The following is an 11254-nucleotide window of genomic DNA, read 5'->3' as shown; positions in this document are numbered from 1 at the left end:
TTATTTATTTCTGAGAGAGAGACACAGTGAACAGCGGAGGGTCAGAGAGAGAGGGAGATACAGAGTCTGAAGCAGGCTCCAGGCTCTGAGCTAGCTGTCAGCACAGTGCCCAACGCGGGGCTCAAACCCACGAACTGTGAGATCATGACCTGAGCCAAAGCTGGACGTTTAACTGACTGAGCCACCCAGGTGCCCCTCTCTCAATCTTTTTTACCTTTTAGAAAATAACAACAGTAGTTAACATTTATTGAGTACCTGTCATGTGTCAGGTACTATTTTAAGAGGATAGCATATATCAATCCCCACATCATATACTATTGTAATGCATGTTTTTTTGTTTGTTTGAGCAAGAGAAAGAGAGAGTGCATGCGTGTGTGAGAAGGGCAGAGAGAGAGAGAAAGAGAGATAATCTCAAGCAGGCTCCGCACTGTCAGCACATATGGGCCCATATGGGGCTTCAACTCACAAACTGTAAGATCATGACCTGAACTGAAACCAAGGGTTGGAAGCTAACTGACTGAACCACATAGGCACACCTATAATGCATATTTTATACATGAAGAAACTGAAGCCCACAGAATTCAAGTACTCTACCCTGTTTTGGAGCTGGTGATTTGAATTCAGTGTCTCTGTATTTAACTTTGATTTGATATTCTTGATCTTAAGCTTTCTGAGTTTTACCTTCTCAATTACAGCTGTAGCTTTGAAATACTAATGCCCCTATCACTACTGCCCTCAATTTTTTCCTGCGGTCACTGGCAAAAATTAAAAAAAAAAAAAAAAAGAGAGAGAAAGAGAGAGAGAGTTGTCCATAAATGTGTTTTTAATAAAAATGCATTTATCAATAATTTGAATATCAGTCTCTTACTAGTATACTTTAAGTGCTTATCAATAATAACAAATGAAAAATCCGAGTTTACTGCATAAGCTTTACTTGTTAGTAACTTCTTTAGTGACTAAAGAAAGGAAACCTGTTAAGATTACCTGTTTATTTTTTTTTTTAATGTTTATTATTACTGAGACAGAGAGAAACACAGCATGAGTGGGGGAGGGGCAGAGAGAGAGGGAGACATAGAATTCGAAATAGGCTCCAGGCTCTGCAGTGTCAACACAGAGTCCAATATGGGGCTCGAACCCACGAACCGTGAGATCATGACCTAAGCCAAAGTCAGACACTCAAATGACTGAGTCACCCAGGCGCCCCTAAGATTACCTGTTAATTATAGTATTTTGATTCCTAACTTACATAAAATTGAGCTATGACTCCCATTCTTTCATTGTTTAAAACATATTTAAAAAAAAAATACAAATAATTACCTGATGTAATTTAAAGAATCTTTCAATTTCTTCTCCATCTCCACCTACATTACTCACAAGTAGGTGCCTCAGTTGATCCACAGGTCTAAGTTTATGAAACATAAGACTCCCCTAAGAAGTTAAAAAAAAAAAACATAAATACATAAATAATAGATTTATCAGGCATGGCTGGATCAACTGACCCTGGTATTTTATTTAATAAAATCAATAAAACAAAACCCTTCAAGAATACAAAGCAAACTGGTCAAAAGGAACATCTACCTTTCAATTCTCAAACTATATTAGATCTATGTATCCATAAAGAAGACTAAATAAGATAACAGTGTTCTGTAAGACACAAAATATATTCACAGGGCATGTACTATTACCATGCATAAAACACAGGTTTATAAAATGTTGTATCTACAAGAGTCAGAACCTTTTTATAATTAATTTGGGATTTATTTTTTGGTGGAGGTCAGTGCTTTCTTATTAAATTTAGAAAGTTCTGATATAGGTTCAAGTAAATACTTGAATTTAGAATAAATTCAAGTTGTCCCTCAAAACAGAGGATTAAAGTTAGATTATCCATTAATCATGTTGGCATAAGTAAATCCATTTAGAAAACAATCGCTGGATTCTTAATCATATACCAAGACAAATTCCAAACAGATCAAAGATTTAAATGAGAAAACTGTACTAAAATAAACTGTGGGGAACTTTTTATAAACCCCCGAATGAGGAAGTTTCTGTTGTTTGGTTTTTACTAATTTCATAAATCCCAAAGATAAAAGAAAATTTTGACTACTTATATACTTTATCCATAGGGGAAAAATCTCAATAAACAAAATAAAATGACAAACCAGGAAAAATATGACACTAAAATTATAAAACGTTTCCTTGTTGATAAAGAGCTTCTCTAAATCAAAAAGAAACAGATAATTCAATAAAATAGGAAAAACAGTTTACAGAAAAATAAACACTTGAAAAGACTGTCCATCTTACTCTTAATAAAATGAGATATGATAGTTGGACAAGATGTAAGGAAATAGGCACTCAATATTCATCAATACCGAATATATGCATACCTGCAGGAATCTGGCAACATTTATCAAAATTAGAGAAAAACATATTCTTTGACCCAGCAGAGGCGGTGCTACAGCTCTATTCATACAAACAGAAAATAATACATGCACAAGATTGTAGCATTACAAACAGCAAAATATAACCCATTAATAGGGGCCTCGTTACATATGGTACAACCATATAAAAGAAAATCTTTCAAACATAAAATGAGAAAGTTCTTTATATGATGATATAGAAAGATCTCTAAAATATATATTTGAAATATAAAAAGCAAAGCATAAAACAGTGTAAAGAATACGTAACCATTATTTTATGGTTTGCATATCTGCACCTCTGGAAGGATAAACAGATGCTGATGACATACATGGGTCTGTAGGGAAGGGATCTCAACTGGAAGGGAGATTTTACTCTGCATACTCCTTGTTACGCCATTAAAATTTTGTTAATGCGTTATTATTCAAAAAACCAATACTTAGGTTATTTTATTTGATGCTGCTGAACACTGGTAGAAGTGCTGCTTCAGAAAACATACAACACTTTATAAACAGCAAGTTCTTTTTGTTGCATTTTTGGTACTTACAAATTATTCCTTAAGAATAACTTTAAGAGTAAAAATTATTGAGACACTTAAGCAAATGACTCTATTAAGCATGTACTGCAGAACACCTAACATTAAACATTGCTTCTTTTTTGTCTCCACCTTAAGAGACCATGTACATACCTGTGCTGAGAGGAGAACAAATTTCTTTGGAGGCAACATGTGCTGCTGTACCACAACTGGTGAGTCAGTTATTGGGATATGATCCTTATTTAAGGGTGTAATTATTTTATCTACTTTCAGTTCATCTATTGCAGAGAGAGCCCATGAATGACCATCAACACGGGTTGTCATCTATACAAAAGAAATAAACTTTTTATAGCTGTTATTTAGGTAACATAAAGCAAAACCTTCTAAAAAGGAAAAACATATAGGTCTAATCTCTAAGGAAATGCAGAATTTCATAAATTAATAACCCATGAATGTGAACATTCTCAAGTTTCTATTTAATGCTCTACTGTCTATTCCTTTAATAAGGCCATCTTCTATGACAATAATTTTTTATACTACAAGGCAGAGGTAAAATTTTATGAGTAACAGTAAATCAGGGTGCCTGGGTGGCTCAGTTGGTTGTGTCTGACTCTTGATTTCGGCTCAGATCGTGATCTTGTGGTCATGGAGTGGAGCCAGCGTGGGATTCTCTCTTTCCTCTCTCTCTCTCAAAAATAAATAAATAAACTTCATTTAAAAAAATAGATTATTTGGTAGCTGTTTTTCTTTTAAAAAGTTCGTATCTGTAACAAGATTATACAAATCATAGAATATGATGCATAGTATTTGCTTAAAAAAGTAAGTTGTCATTTTGATCATTTATTGCTTCCTATATACCAGGCAATATGTTGAGTGCTCTACACATATGAACCAACCCACAGAGGTGGGTATTCTTATAACTATTACAAACAAGGTAATTGGGGGCCAGAGATACATTAAACCCTTTGAGTCATAGCTTTAAGGAAATGGAGCCAGAATTCAAACCTGTATTCCCTAATACTGTGCTTCCATGAGGACAGGGTTCATATCTTATTGAGTTCTGAATCCTCACAGTCTACCACAGCATGAACACATAGTCAGTGCTCAGCAAAGTTTAAGAATGAAAAAAAAATTTTTTGAGGAAAATGCTTCTTGCCTCGACACCTACCTTCTACCCCTACCCCGGCTCCTTGGGCCATATCAGAAACTTGGAAGAGCCCATTTAAACCATGCCTTCATCCCTGGGATGCTTTCTTCTTCCTCTCACCTACATACCTTTTCCTGCTCCCATTACTAAAAGGGCTTAAATGTGAGAATAACCAGGGAGCAGTCAGTGGCAGTTGGAACCAAAATGCCTTTAAAGAGACGATTCCAAAGAGAGTATATTTATTTGGTTTGATCAGCATCCTCAGGGGGCAGGAAGCATGGGCTATGCGAGGGCATTTAGGAGAAATAGATGGGGGGAGACAGGGAATACCAATGGGAAGGAGCAGAGATGGCTCCCCTAGCCATACTCTTGATGGTACTGGCCTCTCCTTAGCTCCTTCTATGCTAAGGGCTGAGATGAGCAGCCTAGGTGTGGGACTGGGGCAGGGCAGGCCGGGGCTGCAAACCTTACCTAGGAACTCCACATCGACTTCATGGAATATGTGGTGATAATCTGCTTTTAAAACACAACCATGTGTTTGTGTGTATACATTTGTATATGCAGGGAAGAGATATGAAACAAAATGGGAAAGGGTTGGTAACTCCTTAATTATGGGCATTCAATTTATCATTCTATTCTTGTGCATGCTTGGAAATTTCTATAATAAAAAACATTTTTTAAAAATTTAGACAGAACTATATAAATTAAAGACACCATTAAGATAAAATTCTAAGTCATAACTACAGTGGGTGGCCTCATAATTAAATAACTAAAAACCCAATATATCTAAATGGGACAAAAGTCATTTCAGAAAAGATACATGCATTTTTGGGTACACTACGAAAAACTTTTTTTTTTTTAATATTTTTATTTATTTCTAGGAAAGAGAGAGAGAGAGAGAGAATGTGAGCAGGAGAGGATCAGAGAGAAACACAGAATCTGAAACAGGCTCCAGGCTCTGAGCTGGCAGTCCACAGAGCCCGACGCGGGTCTCGAACCCACGAACCGCGAGATCATGACCTAAGTGAGAGTTGGACGCTTAACCGACTAAGCCACCCAGGCGCCCTGAAAAACTTTTTTTTTTTTAATGTTTATTGATTTTTGAGAAAGTGAGACAGAGCATGAGTTGGGGAGGAGCAGTGAGAGGGCGACACAGAATCCGGAGCAGGCTCCAGGCTCTGAGCTGTCAGCACAGAGACCGATGCAGGGCTCGAACTCACGAATAGTGAGGTCATGACCTGAGCTGAAGTCGGACGCTTAACTGACTGAGCCAACCAGGTGCGAAAAACTTTCTAAAAGGGTTCCAATGTTAAAATATATTTTTAACAATTACTGTTAATGACTTCCAACCTCAGAGAGGAATAACAATGAAAAGAATGTACTTATTTTCCATTTTTAATCATATATGATTATTCAAAATAAATACCACAACATAAGTATTCTTAAAATTTTATTCTTCACTTAAAATTAAAACGTTCTTTAAGATTCTCAGGATAAGTTACCTGAGTTTCCATCATTGGCTTTTGGAAAGGAAATGTATCATGGTTAACACACCACAAAATGTCATTATCTTCATTTTCCGAGGCTGCCATCAGTAGAATACCTAAAAGTTTAATACACAAAATCTTATAGCATGCCAAATAATATGCATCCTTAATTATCTTAATTAGTAATATTAATTACTAATATTAATACATATAACATGCACTGTTATTAGTAAATAGGTTACAAAATAAGAAAAAATTAATCCCTTAAAAGGACATACAATTATCGGTAGGGTAGGATCATTAAGTGTTCCAGATCTTATACTTCACTTCTCTTGTGTAAACTTACTTTTTTTATATCTTAAAATTTCTGTTTTTTTTTTCCTTAATACAATTCATTGTCAAGTTAGCTAACATACAGCATATACAGTAGTGCGCTCTTGGTTTCGGGAGTAGATTCCCATTATTCTATTATTTTTTAATGTATATTTATTTTTGAGAGACAGAGAGAGACACACAGAGTGTGAGCAGGGGAGGGGCAGAGAGAGAGAGAGGGAGATAAGAATCCAAAGCAGGCTACAGGCTTCAAGCTGTTCGCAGAGCCTGATGTGAGGCTTGAAGCCATGAACTGTGAGATCATGACCTTAGCCAAAGTCAGGCGCTCAACCGACTGAGCCACCCAGATGTCCCTTAAATTTTCTGTTTTAAAAATACGTTTATTTATTTATTTTGAGAGAGAGCACAAATGGGAGAGGGGCAGAGAGAAAGAGGGAGAGACTCCTCCATGCTCAGTGCAGAGTCTGATGTAGGGTTTGATCTTATGACTGTGATACCATGATCTGAGTTGATATTAAGAGTCAGATGCTCAACCAACTGAACTACCCAGGCATCCCAACATCTTAAAATTTCTAAAGTTAGGATATATTTCATAATCAATGGGCTTATGAATTTAATTATTAACTTTAAAAAAGCATATTTAGTACATAAAAAATGTTGTAATTTTCACTCAATGGTATATAATAGTCAATGAAATGGAATTTAATGTACTGGTTATCCCAAACCCATCATGAATAAAAATGATTAAGTTAAACTAGTGGAATGGCAGATATAAACAGACTATAAAAGCATCATCTTAGCAATACTAGTTATAAGAGGACAGTTTAATTTTGAAATTTACAGTGCTTGTGCTCAATTCCAGCCCTTCCCACTAACTTCTTCCCTTTATACTGACTTTAGTGACATCAGTCTTAAGTCCACTGGGGTTGCAGGTTATAAAACCATAATTAATGTAAAGAAACTAAGACATTCTAAATTTTATTGGAAAATTTGTTATTTTCAAATGGTTCAAAAGACATTCTAATTTTAATACTTTAAAAAACTCAATCTTAACTCTGATAGTATTTCAAAATTTACCTTTACTGTAAAGTGCTTTATGTACTTTTGAAGGCTTTTCCACTGTTGAAGATGCTGAGAATCCAGGAGGTAAGCGAACATGAACCAGTGTCAATGTATTAGGTCGTGCTAATGGCTGTCTGAATGGACAAGTGCTGAAATATAACCTTATACCTAATGTTGGAGTAAAATTATACATCAGTTAACAGAAAATTAAAATCCTGAGGTATATGTGTTATTGAAGTAATTTTACAGGGTAACATCAGACACCTGTTAAAGCCACACATTTCCTGACTGACCTAAAGTCCTCATTTGTAGTATTACCTGAAGGAGATTTCTAAGAATGTGTCATTTAGAAATGATAGGTGAAATCAACACATTTTAGTAGAAAGAATCTGCAACTTTAAGCCAAAGGAGTCCTTGTTCCCATTCAGGCTCTGTCACTGATTAACCACTCTCCTTTTCAGGCCTAGATTTTTATAGATTTTACATCTATAAAATGAGGAGAAAGAACCAAGAAAATCTTCCAATTTTCAAAATCCTTAATTTTATGACTCATTCATATAGCTTGATAATTAATACACAAGTAAAAACACATTTCTAATATAAATTTCCAAATTTGAAGATTATCAACTTCTAAAAGCAACAGTAGACATACAAATTAAACAACATACCTGCATGTGTGACTGCCAATAACTGACAATCCAGTGATTCAGAATTTTCAATCACTGCTATCTGAACAATTGGTTTAAAAACAGAACGATCTATGGTCCTACAAGAAAGGAAAAAAAACTAGTCTATTTTTAAAATGGTCTACTAAATATGTAAATATGCTAAAATAAGACTAACTTCTTAGAAAATTAATACAAGTGCCAGCAAAAATCCCTGAAAATGAGTTTACATTAATATTGTTAGAAGTAACCCTTTTCTGAAAGATCATAAAAGGCTAAGTCCTTTGGGTAAATGGTTAATGAGGAACAAAGCATTCTCAGCATCAAATTCTCACTGTAAAGATTACCTCTAATTCAAATGAAGGAAAAATGAAACTTTATAACCAGAGACCTGGTAAATAGCACCTTATCCAAGTTTTCCATACCGGAAAAACCGGTACCTACTGATGTAACACTGCAAGGAGTTCACATTACCTATGTAATACTGTCCAGAAACACAAAACAAAACAAAACAATTACCCTATTTTCTGAACCTTATGACAATGAAAAAAAAAAGACAAATTCAAAAAATGAGATATTCTACAAATAAGACTCCTGTCCCACCCCACCAAATGTAGGGAAAAGGAAAGGCAGTGAGACACCTGCTCTATGTCAGTAAGACAAATGACCAATGTAATTCATGGGCCCTGACTGAATCTGGAGAAAAATGAAAAGAAAAACTGTTAAGACTTCTGGGACTATTAAGTAATTTAATATGAACTGTATAATTACAATATAGTATCACAAAATTATTCATTATTTTAGATGTGGAACTGTATTGTGTGTAACAGACTTAGGAAATGAAAGTTGATGGATGAAAGTCATGATGTCTGCAACTTACTTTCAAGTAGCTCATAGGAAAGAAAGTGAGCAAATTAAGGGAAAGTGGTTAAAACTGCTGAATTTGGATAAAGGGTATATCAGTTTTTACCATATTGCTCTTCTAGTTTTTCTGTGGATTTAAAAACAATTTCAAAAAAAAAAGTTGGGAGTTGAAAAAGGAGAAACCTTGTTTTAGATGGTCTATCTTCAAATTTTTTTTTGTCATTGAAAAGAAAATATTGATTTTTCACTAGGATATCTGAATGCAGCAATGACCCAAGCACACAGAAAACTGAAGCTGAAAATTTGAGGCCTTTTATGCACCTGAACTAAATTAGTTGTGATATATGTAAATCACAGTGTACAGTGTTTGAAGACTTGGCCTGTAGTTTGGGTTCTAGTACTTCTCTAGGAGTCAGACTTCAGATAAACCGTAACACCCATTAGTTTCAGTTTCCTCAAGAATACAATGTGCACAACTGTAAAGTTCCTGTATTCCCAAACTGCACGTGTGTCAATTATCAGACCAACTAATCTTATACTATGCAGGCCCATTAAAAGGCTGGAGTGTTCACAAGTGGGGAACTTTGAGATATGTAGCTTCTTAGTGACAACTCCTGTAACTGCCTGTTACAGACAATCTAAAGCTTAAAGTTCCAAAGAAAAACATGTCAAACTGTACTTGACACTGTAAAACCAGTCTGCCTTGTTTCAAACCATCCAACATCAGAATTAAAAGAAGAGTCTTTCTCTAGCAGCTCTAACATAACCTCCAATGTCATCTCCTTCAGCATTCCTTATCCTTCAGAGATATTTTGAAGAGAAAACAATTTTAGCATGCTGTACACAAAGCACAAATGAAACATCTGACAATAAATTACATATTACCTAGCAATGTTTCCAGCAGCAGAGACAATAGAATTCTGCGAAACTGAGGCAACTCTGCTCATTCCTTGTCCATCGTGGCCCAAATCATAAACCTGTGAATAAAAAATTGTACCCACTTAAACATAACTATAACCCCCGTGCACTTTACAAAATAATCTTTTAAATAATGTTTTATTGAGCAGACCCCTTCTTTTCAGGGATCCTTTAATTGTGGCACTTCATACAAATATGACAACATTCAGAGATTTGAAATTTCGTTACAAAAGGACCCTGAGAGGTAGCTTTTGAAAAAGCATACAGCCTATAGGAAAAGGCTAAGAGTAACTGAATCTCCTCTTTAAAAACAGGATGTTCTTCCCCCACTTAAATGGTAGTATAATATTAATACTAATACTTACCTGTATGACTCCTTTCTCAGATCGTGTATATAAAATATTTCTAGAATTATCAATTGCAATTTGAAGAATAGGATCTATAAGACCAAAAAAAAAAAAAAAGAAAGAATCCTCAAAAATTAATAAATAAAACACATCAGCCACTCACAATAAATTAAAATTGCTGAATTAGAACTTTGCAATTAGGAGCTTTTCTCTTCCTTTGTAGATAAGTCCTAGGATTTTTACATGAGGACAAAGTGAAGAAGCATTTAGATCAGACAATATATGGGGAAAAAAAGCAGACATCAAATACTGTGACTGGATTAAGAGCCTCACAAATAAATTACTCTGTCTTCTCAATGAATTTTAAGCCAAATCAAAACTAAGTTCTGTATTATTTCTTCATCCAACATTTAATGAATGTCTATTGTATGCTAGAAACACAAGAATAATTATACTTCATGTATTCCTTTAAGAAACTTCCAGTTTAGTTTAATGAATCACTGTGTGAAGGGAAAAAATTTTAAATTTCAGTCATAAAGTTTTTTGAGTGTATTTATCTTATCTCACTAAAGTATTTTTTTAATTATTTCACCAGCCTAAATCTCTCATTTTATTAAAAACTCAAATGTATTCACTTTTATTCATATTCAATTTGTTCTAGACAGGCAACACATGTAGTAGAGGTCTCTCTCATATACATGGTGTTGGTTTAAGTATGCACAGCTGTTTTAGACCCATGCTCTGTGATGCTACATTCATAGGAATTTGGAAATAAAACCCACACTATTTTATAATCTCTTCTTCCTTTGAACATATACCAAATGTTATTTAATAAGACAAAGTTTCAGTTAAGAATGAGAATTTCTGGAGGCACCTGGGTGGCTCAGTTTAGTGCCCAATTATTGATCTGGACTCAGGTCATAATCTTATGGCTCCTGAGTTTGAGCACAGAGCCTGCTTGGGATTCTCTGTTTCTGTCTCTGCCCCCCTACCCCCAAAATAAACAAACATTTAAAAAAACCTGAGAACTTTGGAAGAAAATGTTAAGTCAACAATCTGTTAAAAAAATTTTTATTTGCCAAATTTATTATTTTCTACTTACCATCTTCTGAGAATGTAAACTGTAGCAATGAAGGAACAAGGAAAGAAAGTGCGCTCTTTGAGTGGTTTATTTTCCTGCATCTTTGGCTAAACCAACCTGCTTCTGCCTTAGAAGGAAAAGTTGAAAGAAGGAAGACTTGTAAATGTAGGTACATCTGTCATAGCAACTACTATATACCCACGGGTACAAAAATCCTCAAACTGTACTGAAATATCAATAATTGTAAATAAAATGATACATAATATTCAGAATAAGTATTGAGTTTAGTCCTTTAATTAAAAATAGGAAATGTAGTTAGCCATAATCATATCACTGCTCACAATGAAATCAGCTATTTCAAAACCTCATAGTGCTGTTAGTAAACTCATACTTTAGTTAT

General features: G+C 34.7%; 1 protein-coding gene across 1 annotated transcript in view; it reads right to left on the bottom strand.

Moving 5' to 3' along the window:
* Window positions 1–11254, bottom strand: part of NUP155 (nucleoporin 155) — a 68414-nt gene that overhangs the window by 40458 nt on the left and 16702 nt on the right. Inside the window, exons 7-14 of the mRNA XM_077763476.1 lie at window positions 10876–10981; window positions 9792–9865; window positions 9394–9485; window positions 7648–7745; window positions 6995–7147; window positions 5600–5700; window positions 3104–3274; window positions 1318–1428 (exon numbers count right to left, since the gene is read on the bottom strand). Of these exons, the coding sequence (XP_077619602.1) occupies window positions 1318–1428; window positions 3104–3274; window positions 5600–5700; window positions 6995–7147; window positions 7648–7745; window positions 9394–9485; window positions 9792–9865; window positions 10876–10981 (906 nt within the window). The remainder of the gene's footprint in view (window positions 1–1317; window positions 1429–3103; window positions 3275–5599; window positions 5701–6994; window positions 7148–7647; window positions 7746–9393; window positions 9486–9791; window positions 9866–10875; window positions 10982–11254) is intronic.

Source organism: Crocuta crocuta, unplaced genomic scaffold, assembly GCF_008692635.1.
Source record: "Crocuta crocuta isolate KB4526 unplaced genomic scaffold, BGI_CrCroc_1.0 scaffold4, whole genome shotgun sequence".
Lineage (NCBI taxonomy): Eukaryota > Metazoa > Chordata > Mammalia > Carnivora > Hyaenidae > Crocuta > Crocuta crocuta.
This window is presented reverse-complemented; position numbering and strand designations above follow the sequence as displayed.